General features: G+C 45.8%; 2 protein-coding genes across 3 annotated transcripts in view; both read left to right on the top strand.

Moving 5' to 3' along the window:
- Positions 1 to 12,631, top strand: part of LOC116446882 — a 781,927-nt gene that overhangs the window by 261,015 nt on the left and 508,281 nt on the right. The window lies entirely within an intron of this gene.
- The window catches only part of IQCA1 (IQ motif containing with AAA domain 1), a 101,445-nt gene that overhangs the window by 70,997 nt on the left and 17,817 nt on the right, over positions 1 to 12,631 (top strand). For both annotated transcript variants that reach the window (XM_032115324.1, XM_032115323.1), the window contains 4 exons: positions 3,312 to 3,373; positions 6,314 to 6,396; positions 8,799 to 8,906; positions 11,835 to 12,034. In XM_032115324.1, the coding sequence (XP_031971215.1) occupies positions 3,312 to 3,373; positions 6,314 to 6,396; positions 8,799 to 8,906; positions 11,835 to 12,034 (453 nt within the window). The remainder of the gene's footprint in view (positions 1 to 3,311; positions 3,374 to 6,313; positions 6,397 to 8,798; positions 8,907 to 11,834; positions 12,035 to 12,631) is intronic.

Below are 12,631 nucleotides of genomic sequence, written 5' to 3'. Positions count from 1 at the left end.
CCACACAGACACAAAGGCATGGCCAGAATTCAGGAAAAAAAAAAAAAAAAAAAAGAGAGAGACACAGAAAACCCAGGAAAGGGGGACATGAGAACCTAGGTGTGTAAAACCTGCTTCTGGATAGGCCTCAACAAAGCTTTGGAGATGCCTTTTTGGTGAAGCCAGGCAGAAGCAAAGAAAAACCATAAATGGCTCTGACAAAACTACTGAAAAGCGCAAAGCCATCGAGAACGACACCAGAAGAGAAGCTGGGTGAGAACAGAGGAGAGGCTGGGTTTGAGGGCTGTGATTGCCAGGCCCTGTTGGATTTCCTGTACCTGCTGCAGGCTCTGAGCCAGCTGTGGGAGCTGTAACCTCTTTGGATGCTGTGCCTAAATCCAACAGGGATTGCAGATCAGAGCCCCTCACTCACCAAGAGTTTATTCATCACTGGGAACATCTTCGTCTAAGGACTTTTTCAGTACAAGTGTCAGAAGCTGCTTGTTTTATCTCAGCACTGCCAGAAAAGACTCCTCAAGCCATGCCCAAATCTGCCCATGCTCAGCCTCCCATCTTCAGCATCTCACATGATCCAAGGAATCCAGTAAAAAACTGCATCAGCCGCTGCTGGTTTCCCTTAAACCATGGGAGCACTCTCCTCTTGTTGATTTTCCCCAGGGGAGCCAACAAGAATCACAAAGAGGGACTTGTTACAACAGAATGCAGGGACAAGGAGGAACAGCTTCCAACTGAGAGGAGGTTTGGATGGGATTTGGGAAGGAATTGCTCCCTGTGAGGGTGGGGAGGGCCTGGAGTGGATTTCCAAGAGAAGCTGTGGCTGCCCCATCCCTGCGAGTGTCCAAGGCCAGGCTGGATGGGGCTTGGAGCAGAGCCTGGGATAGTGGAAGGTGTCCCTGCCCATGGCAAGGAGCTGGAACTGGATAAACTTCCAAACTGGCCATTCCACGATTCCATAACCCTTGGTGGCTGCAACTGCAGCCAGGACTTGTGAGATCATAGCCAAAGGGTGACACAGATCCTCCAGTTTCAACAATTTCCCTCAGTGAGACATTTGGATACCCTCTCCCTCCTGGTGCCATTCCAGCAGCACACAGTGCTCTGGGATTTGGTCTGAAATCAGGTTCTTGGTCTGCTCCAACCTCTGAGCTACCCAAACCATTTTGCTGAGCCCACACAGCAAGAGAAGGCACCCTGCTGGGCACAGGAGACAGCCCTGTGTCCCAGCTCACTCCTTGGGAGTTCTCAAAGCACAAAATCACCAAAGGATGGCTACACAGAAGCTCGACTGAGATCTCAGAGAGGAGCAAGGAGATTTCCATTATAAATGCCGAGCGTGTTCACATTCATTAAACATTATCATTTGCTAAATAAAAGCCGTTCCCAGTAAGACATTTTGGAGGCAAGCCATTGTCTACAATTCGTATTTGCCCTTATCGCATCTCAGCCTGTGCCAAATTCCCCACAAATGCTGTTGTTAATTAGGAAAACACATTTTTCCTCCGCACAGTTCATTTTTGTTTTGCTCTGGAGTTACTTTATTGGCGAAGCTGCCTTGAGGACACTACCAGTTGGCCAATAAATTCAACATATGCTTAGTGTCTTTACATAGGTTGAAACAAGCTTTTCTTCCCAGTTGGACCCCAATATATGTAATTTCTGGCTTGTTGGAAGAGACGTTAAAAAGACAAAACAGGAGGAACAGCAAAAATAAACCAGTGACAGCCTCAATATTTCCTCAGTTGTTAAAACAGCATGGTAGATGCTTTCTTCTTCCCATTCCTTTTCTTCAAAACAAAATCCCACTGGCACATTCTGATGAATATTTGCTGCCAAACTTATTTACGTAACAAAACCCGAAGTGTAGCTCTGCAGATACAGCGTTGTTTGTATTATCCTAACCCAAGACTTAAGAACATCCCCTTTTCCCACTTAGCTGATCCACACAGTGCTGAGTTTAGGCTGCATTTTCATCTGGATTATCTTTGTGGCATCATAAACAGTAACAGGTGATTGCACCACAGGTTATTTATGTTGTGCCTGTCCTTGAAAACCTAAAATTGATGTATTCCTGAAGGCTGCTGATCTATTTCTGTGAAAAAGCCCAGCATTTTCCAGATAACTGGATAGGATTTTTTAACTCAACAACGCAGCTTCCAGAGCTCTGCAGAAGTATTCACTATTGTAAAAAAAGCAAAGTAAATGACTGTATTCCCAGGAAAGCGAACATAAACTTTTGGAAAGAATAAGCTGTCTTGTTCAACTAAGCATTTAAGCACGTGCTTAAATTTAAGCTGTTGGAGAAATCCCCTGGTGCACCAAGGTTTCTGAGTAAACAGTTCCGCTGAAGCAATCCTGAAATGCTTTGCAGGACGGGAGGCTCAGACACCAGTGGTGGGCACTAACGTGGATTAATGATGCCCTCTCCACACTACTAATTATCCCTGACCATATTTATGGCTCCTGAGCTGTAATTAATGGAGGGGCTTGACAAGCCCGAGTCACATCTTCCTTATTTATGTTTGCCATGAGTTTTTTTGCAATACGTAAAGAAATGAGGCGCACGAGTCGAAATCTTTCCGTGGTGAAAGTGTGGTGAAAATATGAAAAGAGCAGGTTGTGTTTTTCTGACCTCTCCCAGCTTCTTCCTTGATGCATTAGGAAGGAGAAGGATGTCCAGTGGTTAGGAGAATAGCCAGTCTCAGGAGCTTTTCCCCTCAGGGAAGCTGCTTATATATTTTACTTCAATATATAGATATTAAAAATAAAAAAGCATGAACAGTCTCTGGAGCAGCTACTTGGACCCCACACCCTTTTCCTTCCTGCTTCCTTCTTGGGCAAGGGCCATATCCCCCCTCACCCACAGAATTGTGCTCCAGAAAAGTCAGAGAATAAGAATCATACAATTGGAAAAGGTCTCTGAGATCATTGAGTCCAACCCTTAAACCTGCACTGCCAAGGCCACCACTAAACCGTGTCCCCAAGTGCCACAGCCACACAGCTTTTAAATCCCTCCAGGGTTGGGGACTCACCACTGCCCAGGGAAGCTTGTGCCAGTAAAAAATAATTGTCTAATATGCAACCAAAAGGAAGGAGAGGAGCTTTTTCCCTTGGAGCCAAATGGCCCTGGGATGCTTTCCTATGTAGCCTCACTGGAAGCAGGGGCACTGCTGGTTAAGAATCTGGTTTTTCCCTTTGGGCTACTTTCAAACACTGAAACATTGGCTGTTCCAGCCCTCACTTTGCTTCAGTACATTCAAAAATATTTATCTGTGCTAAAGTCACTAATTACTGCCTGGTTTTGTGGTCCTCAGGGAAACAAGGCACCTGGGAAGAGAAGGATACCCGAGCTGGAGAGAGATCACACTCCTGACAGGTAAAGAGAGAACCTCTCTGCATCAGATCTCCAGCATCAACCTCGGTTCTCCTCAGCTTCACCAACAAACACAAATTAAAATCCCCGTTCTGCTACCACACACCACCAGGACCAGCCCCATCACCTCCAGGCAGGTTAATTCCAGTTTGCAGAGCTAAGCACACGCAGCATTTCAGCAGGATATTGGCCCCATGCACCTCTTTCCCCCTTCTCTGCAGGTGCAGAAGCACCTGGCTGGTTTGTTTACTGTTAGATTTTCCATCCCAGCTGAAGCCTGATGAGGGATGCTGCAGACAGGCCCCTGCACTCTTTAAATCCCCCTTCATGGCTGAGCTGTGGTGTACATGTCATAAATCAGTCTGATGGACCAGTAAGAGTCCTGGCAGACCTGGCCATTTCTGGCAGACCCTTGCTCTTTGAAGCACCCTTATTTTATTTGGAGGATCAGAGAGGATTTCTCCTCCTGAGCTGCCATTTTCAATGGGAGTGATGTGTTCCCTGATAATCTGGCCATTTTCCACCTGTGCACACAACACAGACACCTACACAGAGATGTCACCACAGGGACCAGCTGATCCAGGAGCAGGGCTGGAGAACAGCACAACCACAAACACCACCAGTGGGATTCACACCAAAAACCCTTTTGTGCAAGAACAGCAAGACCTGGACTCCATCATTTGGGTGCTGGTGATGCCTTAAGAGGCCTCCTAGACACAGAGACTAGACAGGAGTAAGGGAATAAAAGAGGTATTTATTTGAAAGGCCTTCAAAGGTACCCCCTGGGGACCAGGGGCTGCTGCCGAGAGGGACCCCAAGATGGACAACAGGTCATGAGTTCTTCACACTTTTATAGGTTTGGTTCATTTGCATATCAGGGTTAATTTTCCAATTAAAGCTTCAGTTAATGATGTCATTTCCCCAAGCTTGCCCCCCCCTTTAGAAGCTTTTGGTTTATACTCTTGGGCCTAGGACAGTCTGGGTGTCCTTGGAGAGCAGGCCTGGAGAGGCTCTGTTATGTCTGCCTGGCATGAGAGAGCAGAAATTACCAGGCTACAAGAAACTTCAGAGTTACACACCAGGCAGCGCAGGATTTGAAAAATAGAAAAGTTAAAACCTAAGGCATCACTGGCACCACACGATCAGCCAAAGATCTCCTTACCTGCTTTAAAATATAAAAAAACCTCCTCCCCCCTCCAAGCAAATATTTAAAATCCATGTCTCATGGATTATAACAGAGCATAACATCTCCTAAAGAACAGTGCCAAAGTCTAATAAGGATGCACATATTTCCCTGCTTTTAAAACTACTCTTATACATACCTGCTTCTTTATATATAAACTTCACATGCAGCCAGCTGAAAACACGAGCTTTTTAGTAGCTGACTTTTTATCTGGCACTTTGGCTCCATGCTTTGCTCTTCCCCGCTGAGCATTTCAGGAATAACCCAGAGAAGGGATGAATAACTCAGATTTCATCTCCATTTTGGCCCAGTGGAGGGGGCACAGGGAGCTCCAGTCAACAAAGACCGGTCACATCACACTCCCTTGGAGGAGGCTCAGGACATGCATCATTTAACTGGCACAGTAAAAATAATAAACCAGGAAAAGTAGAAGTCCTGCTCCCAGCAGAGCTGCCAGGTTAGTCCCATTCCATCTTCTGCCTGTCTAATGATGCATTCTCAACATAAAACCACTGAGGATGAAAGCAAGAGTCAGAGCAGCAAAATCAACCTTGTTGAAGGTGCATTAAATTTTGGATTTGCTTATTGCTACTCCTACATTAATTGTGCCACTAAGACTGCATAAACATAAAACTCCTCAGCTGAAATGGAAAAAAGGCTGCAGACCTCAAATTATACCTGCAGGTTTATTGTAGCCAGACCAGGACATCCTAATTAAGACAGGTGAGAAAGAATAATTGAGGGGAAAGAATGTGAGAAATGTACAAAACCACTGAGAGATCGAAAAAGATTAAAAATCAATATTGTTTATGCTGTCAGTACACCAAGAAATTCCAAAAGGTTTATTCTGTTTATGTCATCCTTGAAGCAGTGTCAGTCTATAGAACCAAGTGCCAAAAGTGTCACTGAAATTAATACTTAGAACTCCAAAAGAGAGAGTGGAGAAGATCCACACCGATGGAAAAGTACACACAAATTTAAGCATTTTAACTCCTTCATTATTGGGAGCTACTTCCAGCCACTAATGGAGACAGGGAGAAACTTCCTCTGGGGAAGTTTTGCCCATTTCATGGAATCCCAGAATGGTTTGGGTTGGAAGAGACACCCTTAAAGCTCATCCAGTGCCACCCCCTGCCCTGGACAGGGACACCTTCCACTATCCCAGGCTGCTCCAAGCCCCAATGCCCAGCCTGGCCTTGGGCACTGCCAGGGATGGGACAACACTTCCACAGAATGTTTTTGCCCCAACCCCACTTTGGCCAGCGTGACCACAACACTGCAGGTGGTGGATCTGAGCGAGGCATTCCCAGTGTGTTCCCAGGGAGATGAGGCTGTCTACTGCCAACACAATAAATTCCAAGAAGAATTAATGAATTAGTACTAATTGGAGAGCTAAGTGAATAGGTATAGTAGTGTTAGGATTGCCATTATTGTGTAATTTAAAAATAATTTCCCAGTAATTGATATTAATGAACGAGTCCATTACACAAGTCATAACTGATCTGGCATCACCTGGAAATGGGTAAATGGAGTCAGCAGGAGAGGGGGACACAGCGTGGGAGGGAGTGAAAGAGATTCCTCACCACAACACAGAAAACTGGGCTTATTGATTTCACACTGATGGCACTAATCACCGCTACCTCCGAGCCACAAAGTGCATTTATAAAGCTGGGCAAACATAAATAACTCTCAGGCTGGCTCACTTCTGAGAGGACTGAGCTTTTCCTGACAAATTTCTGAGTGATGTCTCTTGCCTGCAGGACCATTGATTCCCTGTACCAGGAACTTGCAGAAGCAGGATTGCTCATCAAAGTCAAGAATGTGAATCTCTCTGACTACATTGGTAAAGTACCCCCTTTTACAGCTAATGTGGTGTTTGATTTAACCAAACCTGCAGCCATTCCACCTTCATTGACCCCTGTTTCCAGTCAAGACTGAGTTCAAGAGTTGCTGCACTTTCAGGAATTTGAATATCTAAAGCCAGGTATGCAAATCAAGTCTGTTTCTGCAGGGTGCTCAGGGCCTTTCACTTCTGCTCCTGAACCCAGGACCTGTTTGCAGAGCTGGTGTTTAACTCCAGGCACCAACACGTGGAAGCCTTGAATGGTTCTGGGTGTCACAAGCACTCTGAGGTGGAACCAGAACATCCTTTAAGGAGCCCTTGCCAGGCAGTGGCAAGACAGTGCAAGTCTAACAGAGCAGGGGTCATAATCCACGCAGAGCATTTCCCAGAGAACAGCAAAAATTGTGCCTCCACCTTTTGTTCCTTGAGCAGAGAAGGGGCTCAACCCCTCCCCTGCACCTCCCTGACTGCCCATGAACTCTGAGCAGTGATTTGAGACATATCTGGCCCTTCATTTGGGTAAGATGTGTCTCTGCCTAGTTCTGCATTTCACACTCCTCTTGTCTGGTTTCCGTTACCAGCAACTGCAGCCAGACCTGCTTATCTATGCTCTACACAGAAAAAAGGGTAAAAAACCCCAAACCCCACATTTTCAGACTGCAGAGGGGTCTGACACCATCTCCAGGAATATTTGATAGCACACAGTGAAATCACAGCAGCTTAACAGCCAAAAAAACCCCCAAGATTCAGTAGTTTCAAAGGCCATGGTTTGAATTTGCAGCCATCCAGAAGCAGCAGTGCCACAGGCTGATAGTACAAGTCCATGACAGAAAAGCCAGATTCTCTTCTACGACCTCCAAATGCCATATTTATATCAACTCTTAGAAGTACCAGTTCAGCCTCCAGAGCCTCTGCCCATTCCTCTGAAGAGTTGTTAATTCCCTGAATAAACAAGTATCCCATCCATTTCATGCTCATTAAAGACCATGAAGTAAAGGAAGATTTCCATTCTTCCTTTGTTCTCCCAGCCCATCAAGGTCACTTTTGTCCAACAAACATTCCCCCACCAAAAATGCTTTTAAAACAGCACATCTCCAACCATTTTTTTAAAGCCAGAAAAGCCTCTCTTGAAGGGTCCAAAGCCTGCGGAGAAGGAAGTCCTCATCTGCTCAGCCTTCCAGGGCTGAAGCCTAAGGAAGGTCAATTCCAGTTCCTGGGGAAAGGACAAAGAGTGGAACTGTGCTACACAGCCAGTAAAGGCACTGAAATGTCCCCCCTCTATGACAAACTGACATCACTGAACTAATTTTCTTGGTGACCTTACCTAAATTAGTCAGAGAATATCCACTGTGATTTATGTGCAGTTGCAATTAAACCCTTTGATGCCTTCTAATTAAATCTGTGAAGATTAATTCCTATCCCGTTCTTTTGATTTCTCCTTAAATAAAAGATAAAACCTGAAATGAATTTTATTCTTGAGAGAGGAGGGGGCAGTTGCACCAGGGCTTGTCTGCCTTTTTGCCCCCAAATTACACCTCCACTTTCTTAACCACTGCTAATTTACCTCTGCTCCAGAGGCCTCTTGCCCTCTGCCTTTTTATCTCCAGTAAAACATAATATATTATTATTTTTCAATAATAATCACCACAATGACGTTAATTTATACTAAAAATAATCCCTGACTACATCACAACTGGTTTTCCTGCTTGTGGCCCATCCTCCTGGATCTTTGTTCTCCAGCATGTCTTGGATATGGACTTTGACAGGGCAAGCAATGTGATTACAGCTCTGTAACCAGAGCCAAGGCAAGATTAAATCGTTTCAGTTCACATCAGAGATTTTTTTTTAGTTTTCTTGGGTTGTTTTGTGGAGGTTTTTTTGAACAAAAGAGGGGAAAAAAAGAGGTGAACTGCAAAGCAGAGAGCCCCACCAAATGAGGTGACACGCTTACACGTCTAACACAGCCAGCAAGGAGCTGAGATAGGACCCAGCCAGGGAAAAGCTTGTTAAAATAGCTTTTCCCCCTTTTTGAAATCCTTCTGAGAGCGCATGGTTCACTGGGATTCTAGCCCTGCAAAATCCCAAATCCAGGAATCCTTTGCCAGCAGCGTGATTTATGGTGCTGCTAATGATTCTTCTCCACAAAGTTTCTTTAAAAGGTTACTTGAAACCGACTGCTGTCTGCTGAACAACTTCCACAGCCTGTTCAGTTTAAATTTTCCTTTGCAGTTCACCTTTCTCAGGGCCACATTCCACCAGAATATTGCCCAGCTTGAGTCCCTGAGCCTGGCTTTGCTGGGTTATGTGTTACATCCCTGTTCTGTGGCAGCTCCTCATTCCCTGACTTGCGCTCTTTACAACAGCAGTGTCACATTTATTGAGCTCCTGCTTCCTCCTCACAGGCTACTACGACTGTCTGAGGAACATCCCTCGCCAGGCAGGTGCCCAGCCCATGCCCTCGATCCCAGAAGTGAGACAGCTCGTGGCACTCTATGGAATACTGCCCTTGGGTAAGAGCACACCAGCAATTCCCAGAGGGCAAAACACATCGGGGCTGGGGGGGGGGGGCTTTGCCTGCTGTCAGAAACATGCATTTTCCTGGCTTTGACAGGGCCTGATTAGTCGTAATCCGAAGCATTTTGCAGTCTAGTTGTTTGTCAATGAAGCCTTCGGAGTGAAGGCTGGATCATTTTAAGAGCGCAGGAAAGATGATGCCACGGGCAGGTCTCGCCTCGCCAGCCCATCTCCGTTTGCATGGCAACAGCTTGTGACTGGCAGCACAGCAAGGGAACCACTGGGGAAAGATAATAGCTGAAACAAGCTCCAGTGATCAGAATTAATCAAGTTAAGGGAAGGGCTAAGGTTGCAATTTACCTTTTACAAGCTGGCTGATGTTCCTCAGCGCAGCACAACGCAATCGTTTAAGGAATTCGTCTGGATACATTTTGTACCTCGCAGAGAACACTTGGAAATGCCCTTGCAGTTTTAATGCCAGGCTTAGCCAATATCTAGCAAGGCTCTGCTGGGTCAGGTTGTTTGCTTTTAATGGAAAATTTATCCCATATTTTACTTGGGAATGGCATTATGCCAAACTCCAGTGATTGCAAGAAGTGCCTGTCTCAGGGGCTTTCACTCAAAACCTCGTTTGTGTCCCTTTCCACTTCTGATTGGGTTTTTCAGCCTCAATACTTCACTTGCATCCTTTTTCATTCCTGACTGGATCTCGGGGAGATTTTAACTAGGCATGTCCTCCCCCAGCCTGTGTCAGTGTCCGCTCATCCTCTTTAGAGGGCAAAATCACCAACACCTGTCTGCCTCCCATCCTGGAAAACAGAGCAAAGCTGAGACAGAACTTCTGCTTTGCCCTCCTTCCAAAGGCCAGTGCTCAGGTTATTCTCTCTTCAACCTGTGATGCCTTAGGTTTTAACTTTTCTATTTTTCAAATCCTGCACTGCCTGGTGTGTAACTCTGAAGTTCCTTGTAGCCTGTTAACTTCTGCTCTCTCATGCCAGGCAGACATAACAGAGCCTCTCCAGGCCTGCTCTCCAAGGACACCCAGACTGTCCTAGGCCCAAAAGTATAAACCAAAAGCTTGTAAAGGGGGGGGCAAGCTTGGGGAAATGACATCATTAACTGAAGCTTTAATTGGAGAATTAACCCTGCTATGCAAATGAACCAAACTTACACAAAAGTGTGAAGAACTCATGACCTGTCGTCCATCTTGGGGTCCCTCTCGGCAGTAGCCTCTGGCCCCCAGGATGTACCTCTGAAGGCCTTTCAAATAAATACCTCTTTTATTCCCTTATTCTTGTCTAGCCTCTGTTTTTAGGTGGCCTCTTCAGGCATCACCTGGATGGGGCTCTTCCCACCTGGAACACCCTCAGCTGGTTTGGGGTGAGCCCTCAAGGGCTGACTGAAGGTCTGACTGCAATCAGCTGAGAGGGGTCAGCAGTTATCCCTGTCTGCACAATGTATTTCACATATCCCAAAACTCCTCCAAAGCTGTGTTTTAACACCATCTAATCTAGGGAAATCAAGCCCTGAGACACCCTGTAATCAAGAGAACCCAAAAATTCTAGGGAGAGGAGACCCTGGACTAGTTAAACAAACAAAAGGTATTTGCAAGAGCAGTTTGAAAAATGCCTTTGAGTAACAAAAGATATTACATGAGCCAAAAAAAAGGGCACAGGAATGGTTTCACCTTTGGGGTGATACGTTATGGATGACATTTCACTTAATTGGTCTCCAAACTAGTTCATCATGAGATAATTGTGTATCATAGAAGTGGAGGTTTTTCTCAAAATAGCCACCTGATGGCAAGGAAAGCCCCAGCTTAAATGGCATTAAGAAAATTATAAGCAGCTGAAAGGAGAAAGAATAGTAGAAGCTATACTTCATCCTTAACACAGAGGAGTCTGCTGCTCCCCTCCCAATAAATCTTTGTGGAATAGTAATGGATTGGTATGGAATGACCAAATATTAATAAAGCCTGGGTGGCTGACAACTTCCTACACCCTGCACCGTGCTGGAATAATGGCATTCGTCTCTGTGCTCGGTTCACTGTCATTTATTTGGGATGTTAAACCATCAGGACACAGATAACCACCCTGATTGGATTTGTTCTAAATGCCAGCAGTCCCCATTAACCCAGAGGGCTTCTCCAGGCTAAGGCAAAGGCTCCCTCTGCAGCCCATCACATTTGGGGCCAGTTTCCCCCTCACAATCTGATGGACACCAGTCTGAGAGACCTCCAGATGCAGTGGATGCTCACACAGATTTTCAAATACGTGTAAGCATCACCACTATTGACACAGGACATCTTCAGGCGTCCAAGCAAAGTGAGCTTGGACTCCCAGTGGGCACAGATAAAGCATCTGACATTTCCTGCTACTTCCACCTCTGGAGATTCACCCATCCCCAGTTCATGTGGTGACAGCTGCAGGGAAGACAAGTTCCATCCTCATCAACCACCTAAATCTGTCTGTGCTTGTGTTTTCCCAATGCTAGGCTTTCCCAGGTGATGGATCATATTTGTCACAGCCCAGGATGAATTCACCTGGAGCAGCCACGGAAACAGAGCTGGAAATGCTGAGCAGTGATTGCTGCAGGCACACAAGGGAAGCGCAGCAACCCTGGCACTCGCATTTGCTCTGGTCTCCCAATCATTTTTTTAGCTCACATCAGTTTAAAGCTGAAGTTTTCCCATCAGAAGGTACAAATAAGAGTGGATGAGCCTTGCTCCAAACAGGGATGTTAAATCTGCTGGGCTCACAGCTCTGGTTATACAGAACTGAGCTCAAGAGCACTCATGCCATAGCAAGGAAAGAATTAATTCACGTTATCAATTATTTATGGTGAATAAAAAAGGAGGAATCATTCCATTACCTTTATGGCAGATTTAAATGAAAGCAATAATAGTGCCTTATGACTTTTTACAGGTTCCCAAACCGTCCATGAGAATGCTCCTTTGGTGAAATCCCTGCTGCTGGCGGGACCCGCTGGTGTTGGAAAGAAAATGTTGGTCCATGCCATCTGCACAGAAACAGGAGCCAACCTCTTCAACCTCACACCCTCCAACATTGTTGGGAAATATCCAGGCAGGGATGGCCTGCTGATGATGCTTCACATGATCCTCAAGGTATGGTGTGTCTTGGGGAATTCTCTTACAAAGGCGGCCCGGTTCTTTTGTGGGACAACCAGGGAATTGTAGTTTCTCCGTAACAAGGAGCATCCACACCTTGGACAAAGCTGTTCAACCCAACTGAAATTCCTTCCCTGCCTTCAAGCATTCAAAACATCAGGAGGAATTTCTTCATGGAAAGGGCTGTCAGCCTTTGGAAGGAGCTGCCCAGGGAGTGGTGGAGTCCCCAAGTCCCCATCATGGCTGGAGGTGTCCAGGAACAACTGGACATGGCACTCAGTGCTCTGCTCTGGTTGAAAGGTGGTGATAAGCCGAAGGTTGGACTTGATCTTAGAGGTCTTTTCCAACCAAAATGGTTCTGTGACTCTGTGAAACCACTTGTTGACAGCCAGTGTGTGCAGCTCTGCAGAGGATTTAATGCCCCTGGAGAAATCATTGGAAGCAACCATATTTTTCACATTAGGATTTATGGGAGCTTTGTGTTACCTTGAATATGAAAAGCAGCACAGATGAAGAAAATTCTGTTCTCTGTTTATGTGCACATCAGCCAGGAATGCTTGCCATGCAGCATTTAATCAAATGCTAGGCTGGGGG

Source organism: Corvus moneduloides, chromosome 7 (assembly GCF_009650955.1).
Source record: "Corvus moneduloides isolate bCorMon1 chromosome 7, bCorMon1.pri, whole genome shotgun sequence".
Classification (NCBI taxonomy): domain Eukaryota; kingdom Metazoa; phylum Chordata; class Aves; order Passeriformes; family Corvidae; genus Corvus; species Corvus moneduloides.
Note: the sequence above shows the minus strand (reverse complement) of the source record. Positions and strands in the feature narration are given on the sequence as shown.